At 50.1% G+C, this 23,923-nt stretch overlaps 2 protein-coding genes across 3 annotated transcripts in view; one reads left to right on the top strand and one right to left on the bottom strand.

The window, feature by feature from the left end:
- UBE2L6 (ubiquitin conjugating enzyme E2 L6) overlaps positions 1-9,859 on the top strand; it is a 16,464-nt gene extending 6,605 nt beyond the window's left edge. Inside the window, exons 2-4 of the mRNA XM_017851370.1 lie at positions 697-792; positions 6,882-7,068; positions 9,001-9,859. Coding sequence (XP_017706859.1) covers positions 697-792; positions 6,882-7,068; positions 9,001-9,152 — 435 coding nt within the window. The 3' untranslated portion in view covers positions 9,153-9,859. The remainder of the gene's footprint in view (positions 1-696; positions 793-6,881; positions 7,069-9,000) is intronic.
- Positions 9,285-23,923, bottom strand: SMTNL1 (smoothelin like 1). 2 transcript variants are annotated; one of them, XM_017851369.1, is made up of 9 exons: positions 23,818-23,923; positions 18,074-18,759; positions 17,696-17,828; positions 17,534-17,585; positions 15,432-15,587; positions 15,127-15,241; positions 14,822-14,973; positions 11,363-11,511; positions 9,285-9,914 (listed from the first exon to the last, which is right to left on the bottom strand). In XM_017851369.1, the coding sequence occupies exons 2-8, from the start codon at positions 18,755-18,757 to the stop codon at positions 11,367-11,369; spliced, it is 1,437 nt and encodes a 478-aa protein (XP_017706858.1). In that variant the 5' UTR covers positions 18,758-18,759; positions 23,818-23,923; the 3' UTR covers positions 9,285-9,914; positions 11,363-11,366. The 2 variants fall into 2 exon arrangements, with proteins under 2 accessions (XP_017706858.1, XP_017706857.1); XM_017851368.1 differs by lacking the exon at positions 9,285-9,914 and having other exon boundaries at positions 11,208-11,511.

Below are 23,923 nucleotides of genomic sequence, written 5' to 3'. Positions count from 1 at the left end.
ATTAGAACCAAGTGACTTTCTAGGAAGAAGGCTAGAGAGCAGAGGTTAAGTACCCTGCTTTCAAGAGAAAAGCCTCCTAAGAGCACTTACTCCCAAGTTTTAATATCTGGGAGAAGTGATCTATTTTTCCCTGCACCTAGTACCTAGGTGTACCAGAGTTGTGGTGAGGCCACAGTCAGAAAATTCACTTAAAGCACCAGCACTGGCTGGGCGCGGTGGCTCACGCCTGTAATCCCAGCACTTTGGGAGGCCGAGGCGGTGGATCACGAGGTCAGGAGATGGAGACCATCCTGGCTAACATGGTGAAACCCCGTCGCTACTAAAAATACAAAAAATTAGCCGGGCGTGGTGGTGGGCGCCTGTAGTCCCAGCTACTCAGGAGGCTGAGGCAGGAGAATGGCGTGAACCCGGGAGGCGGAGATTGCAGTGAGCCGAGATCGTGCCACTGCACTCCAGCCTGGGTGATAGAGCGAGACTCCATCTCAAAAAAAAAAAAAAGAAAAAAGAAAAAAGAAAAAGTACCAACACTGTGCCTGATACATACTAAGTGCTCAGTAAAGGCAGGCTCTGACTTTACCGGCTTCTGCCCCTAAGATGGCCAGTTTTGGACTTGGGACAGCTTGCTGCTGGGACAGGGGGAGGGGGCTGAAATAGGGAGGACTAAGCCAACTGCCCACTCACTTGTGTCCCCTGCAGGAGCTGGAGGATCTTCAGAATAAGCCTCCCCCGTACCTGCGGAACCTGTCCAGCAGTGATGCCAATGTCCTGGTGTGGCACGCTCTCCTCCTACCTGTGAGTATCCATGGGGACCATGGCTTTGGATTGGGGACACCTTAGGCCAGGGACATGGGCAGGGAGGGTTAGGACTAGGCAAGAATTTTCCCTGCCTTGGGATCCGTTTACTGGAGGTTATCATTGCTGGAGGGGTCCTCTCTCTGAACTGATTGCTTCTGAGATCCAGATACTTCTGAGGTTCATCTTCCAATAAAGATGCGAAAGGACTTTTGGACTTAGTAGGAGACTCCTTCCTTAAATCAGTAGCCACCAAGCCCACCACAGAACTTCAGGAGACAAACAACATCAAAAAGAAGAAGAAATAAAGATCTCTTGGACCTTTGTCAAGGGGTAGGGATAAACTTCCAGGCTCCCACCGTTGGTAGAATTTGCTCCCGCAAACTTAAATTATATTTTGTTTTTCTTTAGTCTTATTTCAGAAAATTGTTACATATGAAAACATAAATGCTCATTTCTACTGTTCTTATTTTTCTCTGTTTATTATTTGGTATTTTTTTGCTAAAGTCTCTCTGAAAGCCGTATTCCAAAACAGTTATCAGAGTGCAGATGTCTCTTTTTTTCATCCGATTATTAGTGACTAAAGATACTTTGAGAAATTAATCTACGCTTTTCGTTACTTGGAAATAAAATTGAAGACATTGAACTTTTGGTTAGTCACAGCTCTTTGGAATGTCAAGGGAATAATTCATCTTATTATTTAGGATTTGGACTTTATTTTTTTTTTTTTTTGAGACAGAGTCTCACTGTGTCGCCCAGGCTGGAGGGCAGTGGTATGATGTCAGTTGCTTGCAACCTCCACTTCCCGGGTTCAAGCGATTCTCCTGCCTCAGCCTCCTGAGTAGCTGCGACTACAGGCATGTGTCACTATGCCTGGCTAATTTTTGTATTTTTAGTGGAGACAGGGTTTTGCCATGTTGGCCAGGCTGGTCTCAAACCCCTGGCCTCAAGTGGTTTGCCCACCTCGGCCTCCCAAAGTGCTGGGATTACAGTTGTGAGCCACCGCACCCGACAGAGTTTACTTTTTATTGACAATGCAGTGGCCTAGGTTGTGGCATCTTCTCTTTAAACTATACTGTAGTCCAGAAAAGTAGGGAAAGGCCTGAGTCAGGTCACCATAGGAATCTGTCAAGTCCCTTGGGTTACTGTGTTGAAGTGATCCACTTACCTGGCTTAGAGTGAGGACACCTGTTCTAGGCCTCAGGTGCCAGGAGAAGATGCTCAAAGGAGCTCCAGGGACTGATTATATCTCCAAGGAGACCAACTTTGAGATGATGAAAGTAAAGCCGGGGTGATAGGAAAACCTAGGAAAGGTCTCGTTTAGCAGAATACTATGAAGTCAGAGGACCTCAATGGTTGGCAAGACCAAGGTGGTTAAGTGGGCCCCAGGAACTGGCCACAGACCTTCCACCCATATAGGTGTCTTGAAGAAACATGATACTTGGGAGGAATCCCAGAACTGGAGGACCAAAGCTTGATGTAAGTCATCAGCTAAGCGGGCCTGAAGGTTCCTGGTGAGGCCATAAAGGAGGGGATGGTTGACTGGCAGAGGAAGGAGAACCAGGAAAGGTCTTTTGGAATAGCAGACAAATTCCTCCTCAAAGACTCGGTCTCAGTTTATGTGTTCACCAAAGTGGCCCCACTTGTCACATCTTGGTCATGGAAGGTTTCAGCTCGATCAGCCTTTTGAAGCTAATAGTAAGAATTGTCATTCCTTGAGAGTCTCCTGTAGACCAAGTGCTGTTTTAAGCACACGACATATGAGGTCATATTGAATCTTCTCAACCATCCAATGAGGAAGGTTGTCTTCCTCTTAAAATTGCGGAGATAGAAACCAAGGAGGTGAAATAACTGGTCTGTGGTCACTCAGAGTAAGGTAGCAGGAGTGGAGTTCAGCAGACTCCAGGGTCTTCCCTTTTAACCACTCCATGAAAAATGAATAGTTTTCAAAATTTTTTAAAAAGTAGCAGGCTGGGCACGGTGGCTCACACCTGTAATCCCAGCACTTTGAGAGGCTGAGGTGGGTGGATCACCAGGGGTCAGAAGTTTGAGACCAGCCTGGCCAACATGGTTAAACCTTGTCTCTAGTAAAAATACAAAAATTAGCTGGGCATGGTTGTGGGCACCTATAATCCCAGCTACTCAGGAGGCTGAGGCACGAGAATCTCTTGAACCTGGGAGGCAGAGGTTGCAGTGAGCTGAGAATGGGCCATCGCACTCCAGCCTGGATGACAAGAGTGAAACTCTGTCTCCAAAAAGCAACAACAAAAAGTAGCAAAATACTTTATTTAACCTAGAACTTAGAAGGTAGTAGGACTTTCTCAATTGACTGTAAGATACAGCATGGAATCCTCTGGTCCAACTTCTCCATTTTACAAACACGGAAACTTATCCTCAGAAAAAGCTTAGTCACACAGCAAGCCTGAGGCAGAGCTGGGACAGGTCCCCAGAGCTCTCAGCTCCATGACTCTGCTACCTCCTTCCTCTGTTAAGCCCAGAAAGAAGCCCTTTCAGGCAGGACACACTGATACCCCTGTCTTAGTCCATTTATGTTGCTGTAAAGGAATACCTGAGGCTGTATAATATATAGAGAAAGGTTTATTTGGCTCAAGCTTCTGCAGGCTGTATAAGAAGCATGGCGCCAGGCGCAGTGGCTCATCCCTATAATCCCAGCACTTTGGGAGGCTGAGGCAGGCGGATCACCTGAGGTCGGGAGTTCAAGACCAGCCTGACCAACATGGAAAAACCCCGTCTGTACTAAAAATACAAAATTAGCCAGCCATGGTGGTGCATGCCTGTAATCCCACCTAGTTAGGAGGCTGAGGCAGGAGAATCACTTGCACCTGGAGGCAGAGGTTGCGGTGAGCCGAGATCATGCCATTGCACTCCAACCTGGGCAACGAGAGTGAAACTCCATCTCAAAAAAAAAAAAAAAAAAAAAAGGAAGCATGGCACCAGCATCTGCTTCTGGTGAGGCCTCAGGAAGCTTCCACTCATGGTGGATGGCAAATGGGAGCCACATGTACAGATCACATGGCAAGAGTGAGAGAGAGAGAGAGAGAGAGAGAGAGAGAGAGAGAGAGAGGTGCCAGGATCTTCTGAACAACCAGCTTTTTCAGTAAGTAATAGAGTAAGAACTCTCTTATTACTGTGAGGATGGCACTGAGCCATTCATGAGGGATCTGCCCCCAGGACCTATACACCTCCTACTAGGCCCCACCTCCAACACTGGAGCTCACTCTGGAGTGCAGAGTGAGACTCACTGCAACCTCTGCCTCCCAGGTTCAAGCAATTCTCATGCCTCAGCCTCCTGAGCAGCTGGGACTACAGGTGCACGCTACCACGCCCAGCTACTTTTTTGTATTTTAGTGGAGATGGGATTTCATCATGTTGCCCAGGCTGATCTCAAACTCCTGAGCCCAGGCAGTCCACCTGCCTCAGCTTCCCAAAGTGCTAGGATTACAGGCATGAGCCACCACCGTGCCAGTCTTGGGGATAAAATTTCTACCTGAGATTTGAGGAGACAAACATCCAAGCACAGCACCCTCCCATCCTGCTCTGAGGCCTCAGCCATTGGCCTTCTCTGACTGATAGGCCCAGCCTTTTCTTCTTGAGACCATAAAAGATGAGATATTTTCTCTTTATCTTCCTACTCTTTTATACTCCATTTTTTTTTTTTTTTTTTTTGAGACGGAGTTTTACTCTTATTGCCCAAGCTGGAGTGCAAGGCTGTGATCTCTGCTCACCACAACGTCGGCCTCCCAGGTTCAACTTCCACTTCTCGGTTCCTGCCTCCACCTCCTGTGTAGCGGGTATTATAGGCACACGCCACCATGCGCAGCTAATTTTGTATTTTTAGTAGAGACAGGGTTTCTCCATGTTGGTCAGGCTGGTCTCGAACTGCCGACCTCAGGTGATCCACCCACCTTGCACTCCCAAAGTGCTGGGATTATGAGCATGAGCCACCGCCCCCGGCCTAGTTACTCCATCTCTTACCTCAGTGTGCTCAAGGTCACCATGATTTCTGTTTTTGCCCATTAAGGAGGAGGAGCTCTGAAAATCTTGACTCTCTGCTTAACCACATATGCCATTCTTGCTGTCTTTGCTCTGTCTTTTCAATAACAAAGGTTCTGAAAAGATTTGGTAATTTGGAACCAACCAGAAGGCCCCTTTGTTCTGCACTGGGGTCACCCAGGCTCTGGGGTTTCTCCCTCCTAGGGCTGTGAGTAGTCATCTTGTGTAAAGGTATAGGGTTGACAGTGCCGGGTTCCCATCCCTGCAAGGCTGCTGTGGTCCTAGGTGAGTTACTTACATACACTGAACTTGAGTTTTCTCCTCTGTAAATAGAGACGCCAATAATTGTGAGTTTTTATACCTATTGTAGTAACTGACACATATGTAGTACTTGCCATGTGCCAGGCGCTGTTCTAAATCCTTGGCATAAATTAAATCATCTCATCCTCCCATATGCCTTATGAAGAAGTTTATTATTATTGTCATATGGAAGCATGGAGAGGTGAAGTTACTTGCTCAAGATCACATTGCTAGGGAGTGTCAGAGCCGAGTCACACCCAGGCACGGTGGCTCCGGAGTCTGTGTGACCCCCATACTCTGTTGCCCAGGCGAATGCATGTCAAGTCCTTAGCACAGGACAGCACAGATAGGCGCTCAGAAAAGTGTTCAGATCGCTCAAAGTCTAGAGGGTCTTCTCTTGGCTCCTTGCAGCTCCCAACCCCTCGGTCACTCCAGCCCCTGAGTTTGTTTCTTTTTAATCGTGGTAAAATACACATAACACAATTTACTATCTTAACCGTTTTTAAGTATACAGTTCAGTGTCATTAAATAGGATTACAGCTGGGCATGGTGGCTCATGCCTGTAATTCCAGCACTTTGGGAGGCCAAGGTGGAAGGATCGCTTGAGGCCAGAAGTTCAAGACCAGCCCTGGCAACATAGTGAGACCCTATCAAAAAATTTTTAAAATTATCCAGGTGTAGTGGTGGGCTCCTGCAGTACCAGCTACTCAGGAGGCTGAGGTGGGAGGATCACTGGAGCCCAGAAGTTTGAGATTACAGTGAGCAGTGATAATGCCACTGCACTCCAGCCTGGATGACAGAGCGAGGCCCTGCTTCAGGAAACAAACAAACCACCATGGTTGCACCACCATCACCACCGTTCATCTCTAGAACTTTTTGTCTACCTGTACTGAAACTCTGTACCCTTCAGTAACTCCCCATTCCTTTCTTTCCCCAGCACCTGGTGACCACTTTACTATTTCGTTTCTGTGAATTTGACTATTCTAGGTGCTGCACTTCAGTGATATCTTGCAATTTCTGTCCTTTTTTGTGTAGCTTATTTCCCTTAGCATAGTGTCTTCAAGGTTCATCCAGGTTGTAGCATATATCAGAATTTCTTTCCTTTTAAGGCTAAATAATACTCCATTGTGTGTATATGCCACGTTTTGTTGATTGATCCACTTGGTTTGCTTTCACCTTTTGGCTGCTAGAAACATTGGTATACAAATACCTGTTTGCTTTCAGTTCTTTGGGTATCTACCCAGAAGTAGAACTGCCAGATCATATGGTGATTCAGTGTCTAATCTTCGGAGAAATGGCCATACTGTTTTCCACTGCAGCTGCACCATTGTATTTTCCGAAGTTCCTGAGTTCTTAGGATTTCCTCATTTTCTCCATTTCCTCACCCCCATTCTAATGTTCTAAGAAAGGATGTTCCATCGTTTTCTGCCATAATCTCAGAAATTCTTGAAATTTGAGATGGTCCTTAGAGCTCATCTAGTCCATCTTTATCCACTTACAAATGAGGAAACTGAGGCCTAGAGGTGGGAAGTGGCTCAACCGTGGTCACACAGCAAGAGCCAGGATCAGACTTCTCTGCCTCCCAGGCCAGTGCCCTTTGGTGATTTCACATTTTCACTAATCCATGACTCAGTTGTCAAATGAATGCTGGTGCTATGCGTATCCTGGCTCATGTTTCCCCCTGGGAGTGAAGCAGAGGATGCCTAGGACCCTGGGATGGGGGCAGGAAGGGAAGAAAACCAGACCAGAACTTGAACCCTTTTCTCTCTGCACAGGACCAACCTCCCTACCACCTCAAAGCCTTCAATCTGTGCATCACCTTCCCGCCTGAGTATCCGTTCAGGGCTCCCACGATCAAATTCACAACCAAGATCTACCACCCCAACGTGGACGAGAGCGGATATGTTTGCCTGCCCATCATCAGCAGTGAGAATTGGAAGCCTTGCACCAAGACTTGCCAAGGTGGGGCTGGGCTTTGCCCGGGGGAGGGACTGATACTGGGTAGAGATTACTGGAAGGGGGATTCACAGACTTATTCTGAGCTTGAAAAGCCCCGAAGAGAGAAGGTAAAAATTGTGAGTCTTGGCTGAACTTACTATGAGATAGAAGGGATGCTTCCTGGACAGACTGACCTCCTCCTGCCTCTGTTCCTATACCTGGGCAGTTGTGACAGAGGGACATTGCTGTGGTTCACAAGACAGGCAGCTTGGTTGTACAGGGAAGGGCTCGGGATAAGAAAGCCCGCTGTTCCCTCTGTGGACTTTGGGCAAGTTTTCGTTCCTTTCTGGGACTCGGTGTCCTAAATGACAGTGGAGGGAACTGGCCTCATAATGATAATAGCTGTCACTTGACTGAGCACTTTCAGCGCTGTGCTAAGAACATCACGTGCGGACTTCATTTTCATTTCCTCCACAACCCTGTGAGGTAGTGTTGTCGTTAGCCTTGTTGAATAGACCCAGACATTTGAGGCATGTGAGAGGCGAAGTGGTTGCCTAAGGTCATACAGGTGGCAAACGGCAGCACTTGGCTGAGTCGCGAGCCACATGTGACTGTTGCAACTGAGGAACTCAATTCTTTTCCTTTTTTAAGACGGAGTCTCACTCTGTTACCTAGGCTGGAGTACAGTGGTGCGATCTCGGCTCACTGCAACCTCTGCCTCCCGGGTTCAGGCGATTCTCTGGCCTCAGCTTCTCGAGTAGCTGGAAGTACAGGCGTGTGCCACCACATAGCTAATTTTGTATTTTTAGTAGAGAGGGGTTTTGCCATGTTAGCCAGGCTGGTCTCGATCTCCTGACCTCAGGCGATCTGCCTATCTCGGCCTCCCAGAGTGCTGGGATTACAGGTGTGAGTCACTGCGCCTGGCTGGAACTCAATTCTTAATTGTACTTAATTTTAATTTTTTTTTTTTTTCTTTTGAGACACGGTCTGTCTCTACTGCCCAGGCAGTTAGTTCAATGGTGCGATCTTGGCTCACTGCAACCTCTGCCTCCTGGGCTCAAGCCATCCTCCCACTTCAGCCACCCGAGTAACTGGGACTACAGGAGCATGCCACTACACCTGGCTAATTTTTGTATGTTTGTAGAGACCAGGTTTTGCCATGTTGCCCAGGCTGGTCTCAAACTCTTGAGTTCAAGCCATCCACCCATCTTGGCCTCCCAAAGTGCTGGGATCACAGGCGTGAGCCACCGTGCCCCGCCTGATTTTGATTCATTTAAATTTAGATGCCTGCATGTGGCTAATGGTTACCATATTGAACAACGCAGCTCTAGAGCCTGTGACTGAGTCAGTGTGCAATCCTCCACCTGGACCACCTCAGGAGTTTTTAACTCAGGAAACAAAAGTCCTTAGGTTGGTGGGAGTGGGAGCAGGGAGAGGAGTGGTCCTTAGATGAGCTTCAAGGGGTCTGGGAACTGTCTGTTTTGCACGTGGAGTGTGCATCTATCTCAGGAGATGGGCTGCTACCTTCACCAGGTTCCCAAAGGCATCTGTGAAAGATGAAGAGCCAGGGGGCCATGGTGGTTTTCAGTCTTTAGCCTTAGACCCCTTTTGCCCAAGGAAAAGTTTATTTGGACTATCCATACAATGGAGGAAAACAGAGTAGTTTTTGTTGAAATGGGGATAAGACCCAGAAACCTCACTTATTTCAGTGGCTCCCATGATGAAGAGCTTCTCTGAAGCCATGGAATGTAGTTGTTTGGAAACCACTGATGTAATCAGTCAAGGGTCTTGGGTGTCACCAACCAAGAATGAGCAGGGTGTTTGATCTGGTCGTAGAGTCATCCTAAGAGATGGAACCTTTCCTCCAAGGAGTGGGTGTGGAGTATCAAGGCATTGGGAGTGGGCAGCCATGACCCCCTTCCCTCTGCCCTGATGTCCTGGCCTGTCTCTCCCCAGTCCTGGAGGCCCTGAATGTGCTAGTGAATAGACCGAATATCAGGGAGCCCCTGCGGATGGACCTCGCTGACCTGCTGACAGAGAATCCGGAGCTGTTCAGAAAGAATGCTGAAGAGTTCACCCTCCAATATGGAGTGGACCGGCCCTCCTAACTCATGTTCTGACCCTCTGTGCACTGGATCCTTGGCATGGTGGATGGACACACCTCATGGACTGAGGCCAGAGCCCCCTATGGCCCATTCCCCACTCATTTTTTCTTTCCTAGGTTGTTAGTCATTCGTTTGTGTGTGTGTGTGTGGTGGAGGGAAGGGAGCTGTGAGTGTGTGTGTTGTGTGTGGACTCACTCCCGGGTTCACCTGGCCACAGGTACACCCTTCCCACAGCCTTTGCATCCCCCAGAGCTAAGGGAGTTTAAGTTTGCAGAGTTACAGGCCGGTTCTCCAGCTCTCCATCTTAGAGAGACAGGTCATCTTGCAGGCCCGCTTGCAGGAAATAAGCCCAGCAGCCAACTCGAATTCCCCTAGGGCTCAGGCACTGAGGGCCTGGGGACAGTGGAGCGTATGGGTGGGAGACATATGGAGGGTACCCTATTTACACCTGAGTCAGCGGAGCCACTGATGGGAATCTACAGATTTAGGTGCGAAACCGTTTATTTTCCACAGATGAGTCACAATCTGAAAAATCAAACTTCCATCCTGAAAATCTGTATGTTTCAAAACCACTTGCCATCCTGTTAGATTGCCAGTTCCTGGGACCAGGCCTCAGACTGTGAAGTGTGTGTCCTGCAGCATCCAGTCCAGGGGGAGCCACAGAAACCGTGTTCTTGCTTAAGCCATTAAAGTCAGAGATGAATTCTGGAGTGCAGCTGAGTCTTTGATGAGGCGATGGGGTGCTTTCATCAGGACCAGAGAGGACTAGGGATTTAAGCATACATTTCTGACCTTGCTTCCCTTGGATGTTCCCCAAACATCATAAGGAATGTTGGCCATGGAAAAATAGGCCATCCTTGGACAGAGGTGCTTTCAGAAGGTACACAGGGATGACGTCCCCATTTCATTTTTTTTTATTTGAGAGAGAGTCTCACTCCGTCACCCAGGCTAGAGTGCAGCAGTGTGATCTCGGTTCACTGCAACCTCCGCCTCCTGAATTCAAGCGATTCTCCTGCCTCAGTCTCTTGAGTAGCTGGGATTACAGATGCCCGCCACCACGACTGGCTAATTTTTGTAATTTTAGTAAAGATAGGGTTTCACCATATTGGCCAGGCTGGTCTCGAACTCCTGACCTCAGGTGATCCAGCTGTCTTGGCCTCCCAAAGTGCTGGGATTACAGGTGTGAGCCACCATGCCCAGCCAATATCCCCGTTTTAAAGATGAGGCAATTGAGGCACAGAGCACTTCAGTGGATTGCTGGGGTCCACTCTGCCAGTCCACACCCCTGCAGGTAAGCCAGGGTTGTGGCTGGGATGTATTTTGTTTTCTGTATTTTTCATGAGCTGCTTTTATCAGCACACATGCCCCAAATGGCTGATAAAACCAGACTGGATAGTTAGCAGGAAATTGTAATCAGCTCAGGGGTCTGTATCTCATGAGCAATGGAAAAGCAAAAACAAGCCAACACTTCAGCCAGATAGAGGGATTAACTTAACCCAGAGGAAGAACTTTCTGGTTGTAACTGTTGTAAGCTCCTGGAATACTGCTGGCTTTCCAGAGACAGAATATGGGGTGATTTGAGTCAAGGAAGTCACCCAGATCCCACTTGTTTCTAGAGAATCTTCTCCAGCTCTTGCCCTGCAGTTCCCTTACCTGAGAAGTGTGGAAAGAGGGGAATATAACCAGGAGTGCCACCAGAGTCAAAATGTAAGTTTGTTTTTTATTTTTGGTGACCGCTTACTAAACACTTGAGTGGCAGGACGGGGCAAAGCTTTTTGCCCTTTTCATTATCTCATTTGACTCTCGCAACACCTTCATAAGGTTGCAACTCCCATTATCCCCTTTCAGCCTGTAAACTGAGGCCCAGAGAGGTTAACTGTATGGCCCAGTGTCACACAGCTGGTTAGTGGTGAGACCCAGGCCATTGCCCTTTCCCAGACACCTTGCACAGTTATTGATACCTCAGCAGGTGAGGAAACCCCTGTGTCCAGAGTTTATCATCCCAGAGTGCAGACGTTCCTGGGCCAAGTATGGAGAGGGCACTGAGGGGCCAGAGAGGATTTTACAAAAGTACTTTTAATGCAGTTAAAACCAACGCCACATGCCCTTGCCTGAGCCCCTGGCTCTGGTGCCTCCATGGAGCAGAAGGGAGTCCCCGGGCCACAGCTGGTGAGCTGGGCACCCTGCCCATCTCTGCCCACAGAGCCAGTCACCTCCTCATTTCTTCTTGGTCTTCACCAGTCCTTTCTGCACGAGGCTGCGGTACAGCTCCTGGATGTAGGTGTAGACGCACTTGGAGTCAGGCACAGCCAACCGCACCATGTCATCCACGTCTAGCAGCTGAGCACAGTCAGCCAGTTTCCTAAGGATTGGGGTAGAATGAGGAGCAGAAGTTCAAAGGTGAAGGAAATGGGAGCTAAGGGGATGGATGCGGGCAGCCCAGCAACGATGAAGCTCAATGGGCTGGGATGTTGGAGCTGGGAGATCATCTACGCCAATCATCCCATTATATAGATGAGATAACTGAGGCCACAGCAGAGTTAAGACAAACCCAGGCCAGATGCTGTGGCTTCCTTTAGCTGTGGTACTCCTATAGGTAGGTCACAGGATGTAGACAGGTAATGCCAAAGCCAACCCCAGTGAATACTTCAATAATTAGTTTGAGGCCAGGCATAGTGGCTCACACCTGTGATCCCAGCACTTTGGGAGGCCAATGCGGGAGGATCCCTGGAGCTCAGTAGTTCGAGACCAGCCTAGACAACCTAGTGAGACCTTTTTGGAGAATGGGAGCTTCTCAAAAAAATAAAAACAAAAATTAAAATAATAGAAAACTCAAACCCAGCTGGGTCTGATTCCAAAACCCACATTTTCATTGCACTTCTTGTCCTCACCTGGGAGCAGGACCCTCTGGTATCTAGTTCTACATTAACCCACCACTTTCACATGCGTGTGTATCTGTCCTCTGGAACCGGGGAACTTCTGTTAGGCCAGGCCCCTCAGGAAGAACTTAAAGGGGCCGGGTGCGGGGGCCCATGCCTGTAATCCCAGCACTTTGGGAGGCTAAAGCAGGTGGATCACCTGAGGTCAGGAGTTCGAGACCAGCCTGGCTAACATGGTGAAAGTCCATCTCTAAAAAAATAAAAAAAATTAGCTGGGCATGGTGGTGGGCACCTGTAATCCCAGCTACTCGGGAGGCTGAGGCATGAGAATCACTCAAACCCAGGAGGTGGAGGTTGCAGTAAGTTGAGATCATACCACTGCACTCTAGCCTAGGCGACAGAGTGACACTCTGTTTCATAAAAGAAAAAGAAAAAAAAAAAAGATAAAGGACAGAAACCAAATCCTAGCCAGAGTCCTGGCTTGCAGCTGCAGCATCTCCAGGAGCATCATTCATTCAGTCTCTATGTATTTATCAGGAGCGTATTATGTGCCAGGCCCTCTTCCAGGCTCTGAGAATTCGTCAGTGAATAAAACCAAAACTTCCGCACTGTCATGGCATGGAAATTCTTGTGGCGGGAGACAGTAAGCAACACACAAAGAAGGTGGTACATCAGATGGTGAGAGGTGCTAAGGAGGAAAATAAGGCAGGAAGGGACACAGGGTATGTTCTTATGTTGGAGGAGATCTGGTATTTTTTATTTATTTTTAATGTATTTATTTATTTTTCAGATGGAGTCTTGCTCTGTTGCCCAGGCTGGAGTGCAGTGGGGAGATTTCGGCTCACTGCAACCTCTGCTTCCCGGGTTCAAGCGATTCTCCTGCCTCAGCCTCCCAAGTAGCTGGGATTACAGGTGTGTGTCACCACGCCCGGTGAATTTTTGTATTTTTAGTAGAGACAAGGTTTCACCATGTTGGCCAGGCTGATCTCAAACTTCTGACCTCAAGTGATCCACATGCCTCGGCCTCCTAAAGTGCTGGGATTACAGGTGTGAACCACCGCACCCAGCTGTGGTATTTTTTAATAGGGTGCTCAGGGTAGGCCTCTTAGAGTAAGTCATATGCACATCTGGGGAAGGGAGTCCAGGCAGAGGAAACAGCAGGTGCAGGGGCTCCGGGAGCTGTTGTTTCAGGAGCTGCTGGCACTTGGCAACAAGTCCTCTTTTTCTAACTTCGCAGCTGTCCTTTGGGGCTCTGTGACACCACTGGCTTTGCTGAGTCCGATAATCTGAGCGAATCAGTGTTGAGGCCTCATGCCAATCTCATGCTTTATCAGACGCTTCCCCCTGGACGTTCTCACAGACTCCTTCCCTCCATCCTCAGCCAGCAGAAGAGGAAGCGGAGACTCAGAGTGTTTTGGTGGTTTGCCTAAGACCAAAGTGAGCAACACAACCCCGGGGGCCTGTCTGACACCTCTGGCATCCTTACTGTGAAGCTGGGTCTCAGCAGTCCCTGCCTACCAAACAGCCATAGGTGCTGGCATAGGAGAAAACCAGGGCCCCAGTGGAAATCCTCCCTTGGGGCTGAGACTGCAGGGCCAAAATCCACGCTGGACTGGGAGCCGTGGGAAGGACACACACTGGAGGATTTTGGACAACGGGACAAACTCCCTGCAACCAATGCAGTGCCCCATGGTTGTGGGTTAGGATGCTGTCCCTCTGTGTGGGAGAGGCAAAACCTTCATTCCCATTGAGCCTGGGGAGTGGGTGGGGAAGGGCTCCGCCACCGGGGGGCTTCGGCATTGGCCACTCCCTCCCCTCATCCCCGGACTCCATGGGAATCGGAGGAGAGTTCTGGAACAGGCAGTGGGGTGTGATGGCTGTGGCAAACACTGTTTCCTCTTCACACTGAATCTTTACAGCAAGCCCTGTGATGTGGGGCCTCTAGAGAGGTTAAGACAGCTGGCGAGAGTCACAGAGCTAGGGAGGAGGAGGCAGGATTCAAACCCAGGCACCTCAGCTTCTATTCTCCTCCCTCCTTCTCCACACATCCCCACGACCTCCTGGGCTTTCAGCTGCCTGATGCCTCCTGTCGGCCTGTCATTGTCATCTGATGACTCCTCCCACCTTCCAGCGGCTCTGCCTGGCTCAGAACCAGAGTCCAGGCAGCTACAGGAGCAGGACAGTGGTTCACAGCCTGCAGTTCAGGAGCACTTGGTCAGAGCAGAGCTGCCTGCCCTTCTGATATTCACTTAGAGTTGTAAATCCATACTGCAAGTTTCTCTTTCATTTTTTAAAATTGTAGTTTTTTTTTGAGACAAGGTCTTGCTCTGTCACCCAAGCTAGAGTGCAGTGACTCAATCATGGCTCACTGCAGCCTTGACTTCCTGAGCCCAAGTGATCCTCCCATCTCAGTCTCCCGAGCAGCTGGGACCACAGGTATCCACTACCATGCCCAGCTAATTCTTTGATTTTTTGGTGAGATGGGGGGTCTCACTATGTTGCCCCGGCTGGTCTTGAACTCCTGGCCTCAAGCGATTCTCCTGCCTCAGCCTCCCAAAGTGCTGGGATTATACAAGTAAGCCACTGCGCTTGACCCAAGCAGAGATTTTTGTCTGTTTCACCCACTGCTGTATCCCCAGAGCCTGAAACAGTGCCTGGCCCTCAAAAAATGTCTGTTGGGTACATGAATGTGTGGCACCAGCATCAGTTTAACTGCCTCACTACTCAACCCCTGTGAATCCAGTCCTCGTCTAGGATCCCATCCAGCTCTGCCAGCCCATGGCTGTGGCTTACTCTGCTGTGGAGAAGGCCAGGGTGAAGTTGTGCCGGCGCTTCGTGGGGTCCAGCTCTGCGTAGTCAAAGGCGTCGGGGAAGAACTTGTGGATGAGGGCACAGAAGGCCATGCCGCTGCTCCAGCTGGAGGAGAAGTTCTGGATGTCCACGTGCTATGGCAGGCAGGGCACAGAGGAGGCCTCAGTGAGCCTCAGCCAGATGGTCTGGACTTGGCCCCCTTCCCACCCTCCCACCCTTTGGGGTTTGCACCACTCGAACCCTCCCCGGACCCCTGCCTCACCCATGCAGCTCTGTCCCATGCCCACCTCGTATTTTTTTGTCATGGCTCGGCACCACTCCAAGAGCATGTTCTTGACACCACCAATGGCTGCCCCGGCTGCCTTAGTGTTCCGGAACAGGGCTGTAGGGCCGGACGCTGCCCTGTGAGGGGAGAGGGGTGCCAAGCCAGAGAGGCAGGAGGCCACGAAGGGCCCCACTGGGAGGATCCCCAGCCCTCAGGTGTCATTCCTCCTGCCTTGGTCTGGGCTGTTCCCACAGCCCCTGAGGCTACCCTCCCACCAACCTAGGGTTCCTACGGGAAAACCCAGTTCAGCACCGGCCTGTGTCCTACCCGCCAAACTTGTCCACGATGGCTTTGCGGTTCTGTGCTCGGGGTCCCCGGGGCCGAGCAGGGGCTGATACCCTGCGCTCTGGTGCCTTCTCCTTCTTCTCCCCTGAGGGAGGGGACTCGGGGGTACTCTGGGGCACATCGCTGGGTGAAGACTCACTATATGGAGAAGTCCAAAGAAGCATGAGAGAGGCTGGGACCAGCACTGCAGGACGCAGGGAGGGGGCTGTGGGTGGCACTGCAGTCTAAAGGGGTGTGTGCAGTTGTTACACATATTTTTTCTGTGCCCAGCACTGGGAGGACATTGAGAAGGAATCGTGAGTCTCGGTCTAACCTGGAGGAGCATGTGGTCTGGTGAGGACATGTGGGTAGAGCTAGGACACCCCTGAGGTCTGACCTGAGTGTGGAACCTGGCTTTGCTGCTTTTTTTTTGAGACAGAGCTTCGCTCTTGTTGCCCAGGCTGGAGTGCAGTGGCATGATCTTGGCTCACTGCAACCTCTGCCTCCCGGGTTCAAGCAATTCTCCTGCCTCAACCTCCCAAGTAGCTGGTATTACAGGTGCCCGCCACCACACCCAGCTAATTTTTGTATTATTAGTAGAGATGGGATTGCGCCATGTTGGCCAGGCTGGTCTCAAACTCCTGACCTCAGGTGATCTGCCCACCTCAGCCTCCTAAAGTGCTGGCATTACAGGTGAGCGCCACCGCACTCGGCACAGCTTTGCCTCTTATTTGCTGTGTGATTTTGGGACTGTCACATCGTTTGAGCCTTAGCTTCCTCATCTGTAAAATGAGGACAAGAATACCTACCTGTCCTATGTAAGAAGGTGAATGTAAAGCATCCAGTGGTGCCTGCTCAGTGACTATTCACTGGTTATCTTTCTCTAAGAAAGGGACAAGGAGGCCGGGCACGGTGGCTCATGCCTGTAATCCCAGCACTTTGGGAGGCCAAGGTGGGTGGATCACCTGAGGTCAGGAGTTCAAAACCAACCTGGCCAACATGGTGAAACCCCGCCTCTAGTAAAACTACAAAAATTAGCCGGGCGTGGTGGCACACGCATGTAATCCCAGCTACTCAGCACGCTGAGGCAGGAGAATCGCTTGAACCCAGGAGGCAGAGTTTGCAGTGACCTGAGATCGCACCATTGCACTCCAGCCTGGGCTATAGAGCAAGACTCTATCTCAAAAAATAAAAATAAAAAAAGGGAGGACAAGGAGGCAGATTTCAGCTCCATATAATTCCTCTAATGACTGAAGTTGTGCAATGGCAAGCATAAGCCTCTTATTTTATCCAGCACCTGCCACAGACCAGTCACTGGGCTAAAGTGCTTTGCACTTGTTACTCATTGAAGCCTGAGAATAATCCTACGAGGTAGATACAATTGGTACGCCCACTTCACAGATGAGAAGAGGTTCAGTGACGTGGCCAAGGTCACACAGCTGGTACATGGAAGAATCACTGTCCCAACTCAGGCTTTCTGATCATGCTTTTTGGGTGACTGGCACCATGGAAACATGTTTAGCTGAAAGATAAGGAGCTCCTGTGAAGTGTCAGGGATGATGCAGGGCAGACTTCAGCCATGGCATGGGAAGTGGACCAGGTATCCTTCGTGTTCCTTTCTGCCTCTGGTGTTTTTTTTTTTTTTTTTTAGAATATCTTGCTTTGTCACCCAGGCTGGAGTGCAATGGCACGATCTCGGCTCACTGCAACCTCCGCCTCCCGGGTTCAAGTAGTTATCCTGCCTCAGCCTCCCAAGTAGATGGGATTACAGGCACCCAACACCATGCTCAGCTAATTTTTGTATTTTTGGTAGAGACAGGGTTTCACCATGTTGGCCAGGCTGGTCTCAAACTCCTGACCTCAGGTGATCTGCCCACCTTGACCTCCAAAAGTGCCAGGATTACAGGCATGAGCCACTGTGCCCCGCTATGCCCCTGGCTTCTTTGGTTTCCTGGGCTCTGCCCTGGGATAGGAAGCTGAATGCCAGGAATCCTGGAATATCTTGAAATCAGGTGCTGGGGGAGCCCAGACTGAGGTGATGGTGGATGCTGAGGGAAGCAGGAGGTCGGGGAAATTGGAGCTGGAACCCCAGAGTTTGACATTACCTGGCTGAAGGACTGGTCTCTCCAGAAGCTACGGAGTCTGGACCCAACCCATCTGGAGGAAAGGGAAAGGAGGGAGGGAAGCTGGGGCTATCCATGACATGTTCCTTGCTCCCCCCCGCAGGTGCCCCTGCGGCATCCTGTGGGCTCTGGGTTCTCACTCACCTGTGCTGAGGTTATGCCCCTCCCCCGTGGGGCTCTCAGGCCACTCCTCTGGGGAGCTGGGAAGCACCCCTGCCCCTCCCTCTGGCTCTTTTTCCACGTCCTGCTCCTGCTCTTCACTGGGACTGCCTGGCTCCTGGAATGAGCATGATCTGTGAGCTCATGGTCACACAGCACCTGCCCTGGCTTCGAGGACTTCAGAAAGATCTGAAAGGCAGTCTGGGACTACGGTGCTGCACCCCTTGTCCCCGCTCCCCCGCCCTGGGCTCTGGAAATCATCGGGAGGAAGACCAGACTTTGCCAACCGACTGAAGCAGAGGGGACTTGTTTCCAGGAGCAGGAGATGACAGAGCCTCCTTCCCCCTTTCCTGCCTCACTCACTGCCTCCTCCGCCTCCTCCACCTCCTCCTTTGCATCAGCCTCCTTTGTTGTATCATGTTTGGCCTCCTCTTTCCCATCGGACTCCTTGGGTTCAGCCTTAGCCTCATCCTCCACAACAGCCTTCTTCTGCGATTCAGCCTTGGCCTCTTCGTCAGTAGCCTTCTCCTTGGGTTCAGTGCTGCGCTCCTCCCTCTGGCCTGTCTGCTCCTGAGAGGCTGTCTTGGCCTCCTCCTCCTCAACAGTTGCCTTAGGTTCAGGCTTTTCTCTGTTGTTGGCATCGGCTTTCTGCCCAGATTCAGGTTTGGCCTCTTTCTCCTCCGCCTTCTGCTTCTCAGAGGCCAGCACGCTCTCCTCCTTTTCCTCAGCCTCCTTGGGTTCGGATTTGGTCTCTTCTTTCCTGCCAGTCATCTCCTGAGAAGCTGCAGTGGTCTCTTCCTTCTCACCATTCTCCTCTTTAAGTTCAGCCTCAGCGTCCTCTTTCCCACCAGCCTCCCTCTGAGATTCCACCTTGACCTCATCTAATCCATTTGCTTCCCCCTGGAGTTCCGCTGAAATGCCATCCTCAGCTGGTGCCTTTTCCTTCTTTCCTGCTTCAGGGGCTCCACCTCCTGACATCTCAGGGTTGTCTGCAACTGGGGAGACGGTGTTCCCATCCTCAGAGGGCTTCCCTTCCTTCTGCTCCATATCTGGAAAGAGAAGACAAGCAGACCTGGTCATGCCCCATGCCAGCATGAGGTGAAGACCCCCTCCTCAGAGAGCTCTGGTCTGGGAGTCAGGAAGTCCGTGGTTCAGTCTTGGCTCCTACTTGGATATGAGACCCAGGCATGAAGGACAGAGAAGTGCTTGCCCAAAGCTGGGATAGTTGGGCTACATTGACATGATGTTGGATGGTGTTCACCTGATGCCCCTCTGTAGGTTCTGGCTTTGGCTTTAAAGAACATTGAATCACATAATGCCTTTTCAGTCATGTTGCCTCTTTTTGATGAAGCCACTGAGGTGGTCACAATTTTATTGTATTATTTATTTTTTGAGAGGGAGTCTTGCTCTGTCATCCAGGCTGGAGTGCAGGAGTGCAATCTCAGGTCACTGCAACCTCTGCCTCCTGGGGTCAGGTGATCCTCCAACCTCAGCCTCCCAAGTAGCTGGGACTACAGGTGCTCACCACCACACTTGGCTAATTTTTGTATTTTTTTGTAGAGACGGGGTTTTGCCATGTTGCCCAGGCTGGTCTCAAACTCCTGAGCTCAAGTGATCTACCTGCCTCGGCCTCCCAAAGTTCTGGGATTACAGGCATGAGCAGCGCCTGGTCACAATTTTATGCTGGCATCCTAGAACACCTGTGGAACAATTGCTACTCTCCCCTGAGAGCCTAGGCAAGCAGAAGTATCTAGATAGAAGTGAATAGCACCATTTTGTTTCCATTGTATTTATTTTCACAGTTACTTTCTATTTCTGGTAAGTGATATTGAGTTTCCATTTCCAACAGTGATACAGTGTCTTTTAAAAATACATTTACTGAATTTAAAAATAAGTTGATTCAAAGGAAGTCATTCAGGAAACTGGAATATAGGTGGTGCAGATGTAGCAAAATCATAAAGGTGGTATATAAAAATGGCTGAAATTTAGGAACCCCAGGGCCAACTGGTCTCTGGAGCCTTGCCAGCTCTGCCAGCCTATGGTTTTCGGAAAAGGTGGACCTGGGCAAAGAAATGTTTCCTTGAGTGAAGAATGAAGCGTACTCTCCCTGGCCTCTGCTTGGCAACCTGACCCTCCTCCTGCCCCCAGAAAGCATGGGGGTAGATCATGACATCTTAACTCGGAGTTTCCTATTTAAGTACTGTATATACTGGAGGATCTACAAAACAGGTGTGTAGGGGCCTCGGGTTAGCTCCTTCATGCCTCTGCCCTTCTTGGGGGGTGCAGTTACAAAGAAAACAATCCCCAAATAGGGCTCAGGGCATGACTCAGGCAGTAAGAAAAGTGGACACTCCTGTCACGCACTAAAAATACCCCTTGCCCTTGGCAGTACCATCTTTCTCAGTGATAGTACCGAGGGCACCTGGGTAAATGGGCAGAGGACAGGAGGCAAGAAGACGGACAGGGCTCTGTTCCCACCACCCACTTGGGTCTTACCTAGAGTCCTGGGGTTCCTGAATTCGATGCCCTCACTGTTTCCTAAAAGTAGGCTGGGATTTGTAAAGATGCTCACACTGTCCTATGACTCCTGCTAGAGCTCCCTTCCTGGTTCAGTGGCTCCAGCAATGTCTTAAAGTAAGAGAGAAGATGACACCAGGCATGGTGGCTCACGCCTGTAATCCCAGCACTTTGGGAGCCCGTGGCGGGCAGATCACAAGGTCAGGAGTTCGAGACCAGCCTGGCCAATATGGTGAAACCCCATCTCTACTAAAAATACAAAAATTAGCTGGGTGTGGTGGCGGACGCCTGTAATCCTGGCTACTTGGGAGGCTGAGGCAGGAGAATTGCTTGAACTCGGGAGGCGGAAGTGGCAGTGAGCCGAGTTCGCGTCACCGCATTCCTGCCTGGGTGACAGAGCGAGACTCTGTCTAAAGAAAAAAAAGAGGGAAGTTGAGCCAGGGCGATGGATGTACATCATCCATCAGCAGATAATGCTGGGAGCCGGGAAGTTGTGGAACTGGCTGTGACCTGCATCTTCCAGTCCTGACTGAGACCTGAGCAAGTCCTTTTCCCTCTCTGGGCCTCAGTTTCAACTGACAATGATGGGGTTCATTTGGGTCAGGTTCTCCCCACTGTGTTCCGTGGAAAACTAGGGTCTCCCGTGACATGGAGAGGGTTTTCTGTGGGGTTGGGAGAAAGAGTATTCTCTGGCTAAGGTTGCTCCACAGAAAAGCCTACTCTTTACCCTCTTAGAGATACACAGTTTCAGCCAGGCGCAGTAGCTCACGCCTGTAATGTTAGCATTTTGGGCTGCCGAGGTGGAAGGAGTACTTAAGCCCAAGAGTTCAAGACCAGCCTAGGCAACATACGAAATTCTGTCTCTATAGTAAAGAAAATAAAATTAAACAAAACAAAACAAAAACAGATACACAACTTCATTAGCAATTAAGTAGATTTTAGAAAGCAGATAGTCAAGAAAGCTTAACCTTGCTTACATTTCATTTAACTCACTTTTCTCCAAACCTATTTGACCATGACTCTTTTCCCCCTCCCTTTGTTTTCTTTTCTTTTTGCTTTGTTTTTCCTGAGGAGCATCTACTGCCGTCTCTAGCAGCAGAAGAAAGCATGGCAAATGCTGGTCTAACACAATCCGTTCCCCTCCTGCTCTCTGCTCTTGTTTGGAAGGTGACATGGACTAGTGGTGAAAATCATTGATTCTTGTGTCTTGCTGTGACGGGATCCCAGCTGCCATGGGTTACTAATTGTGTTAACCTTGAGCAAGCTATCCATCCTCTCTGTGTTTTGATTTCTGCAGATAACAGTAGATCCCATCCCATAGGGATGGTGGAGGATTAAGGAAGCCCATGCTTAGAAAATATTTGGAGGATTAAGGCAGCCCATGCTTAGAAAACATTTGGAGCCAGGCGTGGTGGCACATGCCTGTGGTCCAGCTAATTGGGAGGCTGAGGCAGGAGGATCACCTGAGGCCAGAAGGTCAAGCCTGCAGTGCACTATAATGATGCCTGTGAATAGCCACTACACTCCGGCCTGGGCAACAAAGTGAGACCTCAGCTCTTAAGAAAACAAAACAAAACAGGATTCGGAGGCATGCTTGGCATGAATGAGTACTCAGCACCCATCATCTCGTATGGTGTAGGTTGGCTGTGACCAGCCCTGGGCCAGGGCAAGGTCCTGACCCAGCCTCGAGGGCATTTATCAGTGAGTCAAGGCAGAGAGACCTGAATGCCAGTAGGATGATAACAAGCCCTTTTTATACCTCGAAGTGTGACACTATTTGGCTAAGACATAGGTAAGTGCTCCAGTGCTTTTTTTTTTTTTTTAAGAGACAGGGTCTTACTCTGCTGCCCAGGCTGGAGTGCAGTGGTTCAATCATAGCTCCCTATGACCTCGACCCCCTGGACTCAAGGAATCTTCCCACCTCAGCCTCCTGAGGAGCTGTGACCACAGGTGTGCGTCATCACACCTGGCTAATTTTTTTTTTTTTTTTTTTTAATAGAGATGGGGTCTCACTATGTTTCCCAGGCTGGTCTCAAACTCTTGGCCTCAAGCGATCCTCCTGCCTCGGCCTCCTAAAGTGCTGGGTTTATAGGCATGAGCCACTGAGCCTGGCAGCTCTAACCATCTTTCCTTCTGTCTACATGCTGCATACTTAGGGTGGTAGAGGGGAAGGGTAGATGCACACACATGCACACGCATACGCACACACACCTCGGCTATCCTGCATGTTTATCACCTCAGCTTTCCACCCTCCAGGCTTGTCACAAATAGAAAAGCAGTGAAGATGCTCAGAGTGCTGAGAAATCAGGACGCCACCACCCACCCCCAGCATTCATACCAGGACGCCACCACCCACCCCCAGCATTCATAGCCCTACTGTAGTTTACAGCTTACGCTGCAGAGGCCCTGCTTTCTCTTGGTCGTTTCTTGCTGTGATCCTTCAGGATAGGTTATTGGGCCCATTAGGGAGCCAATAGGAATTTGGCCCTCAGGGAATTGAAGTCCCGTGGCTAAAGTTATAGGACAAATGGCCTGGCCCTATCTAGAATCCAAGTGTCCCAACTTCCACTCCAGAGCTCACACCAAATATATGCTCCCACTAGCTCCTCAGCCCAGTGTCCCTCCAAAGGCCCCGGCCCAGAGTTGGGGCACCCCACCAGTTGGGAAGGGCAATCAGATTCAGCCGAGGAGTTTCTCTCTCTTTCTTCTAGGTGCACAGTAGGCCCTTCATGAAAGTTTCTCCGCCCCTCCTATCTTTCTCTACTTTCCTTCCTCCTTCCTTCCCCAGGAAGCCTCCAGACCATCCCTGTTTTGTGTCCAAAGCAGCAGTGCAGATATCTCCCCTCCCTCTCTCTTCCTGTTTCTTCTGGCAGACCAGGAGGAAAGGGACCCAGGAGCCCAAGAACCAAGCCCCCAGTAGTATAAACGCTGGATGTTCTGTGATGTGTCCGCCACCCACTGCAGCCTCTTCTGTCATCTCGTTGTCCTAAGGCTTCCACCTTCCCCACTCAGCCAGGGGCCCTCCCTTGGAGAGGCCGATCTCAATTGCTTAGTCTAGGAGTGCCCAATCTTTTGGCTTCCCTAGACCACACTGGTAGAAGTAGAAGTGTCTTGGGCCACATGTAAAATACGTTAACACTAATGATAGCGGATGAGCTAAAACAAAAATTGCAAAAAAAAAAAAACAAAGCAAAACCAAAAATCTCATAATGTTTTAAGACAGTTTAGGAATTCATATTGGGCCACATTCAAAGCCATCCTGGGCTGCAGGTAGCCCATGGGCTGGACCGGCTTGGCTTAGACAGTCTACCCCCCAACCCAGCTTGACTCTCCAGACTCCCAAGGTCCCCTCCCCTGCTCTGAGGCCTCCTCATGGATGGTCACTGGCAGTCTGCTCTGTAGGTGCTCTGGTGCAGGGCTGAGACCCTTGGCATCTAAAGAGAGTAGATATCGTGGTGGAGAGAATTAGAAAGGAGCCTGGATTTCTCCAGCTGGGGGGCCCTCCTGGGAGGCTCTGGCCCTTGAAAGGTGGGAGTGAGAATTGGCAGATGGGGAGGGGCCCTTAGAAAGAGGCCCAGGGCTTCTCCTACCTGTGGGGCTTCTGCTTGTGGCTCAGGAGCTGTCTTTCTTCCAGCTGAGCGGCCTCACTCCTAGGCTGCCTTTAAGCCCCAGTGGCCTCTAGCCCCTAGCTCTTTG

This window comes from Rhinopithecus bieti, unplaced genomic scaffold (assembly GCF_001698545.2).
Source record: "Rhinopithecus bieti isolate Rb0 unplaced genomic scaffold, ASM169854v2 scaffold_33444, whole genome shotgun sequence".
NCBI lineage: Eukaryota > Metazoa > Chordata > Mammalia > Primates > Cercopithecidae > Rhinopithecus > Rhinopithecus bieti.
The sequence above is the reverse complement of the archived record's forward strand: the minus strand, read 5'-3'. Positions and strand labels throughout refer to the sequence as shown.

Coding starts and splice junctions, on each gene's coding strand:
- SMTNL1 (XM_017851369.1), bottom strand. CDS start 18,757: ATGGAGCAGAAGGAAGGGAAGCCCTCTGAGGATGGGAACACCGTCTCC. Junction 15,588..17,533: donor GAGACCAGTCCTTCAGCCAG/GTAATGTCAAAC, acceptor TTCTCCATATAG/TGAGTCTTCACCCAGCGATG. Junction 15,242..15,431: donor ATCGTGGACAAGTTTGGCGG/GTAGGACACAGG, acceptor CTCCCCTCACAG/GGCAGCGTCCGGCCCTACAG.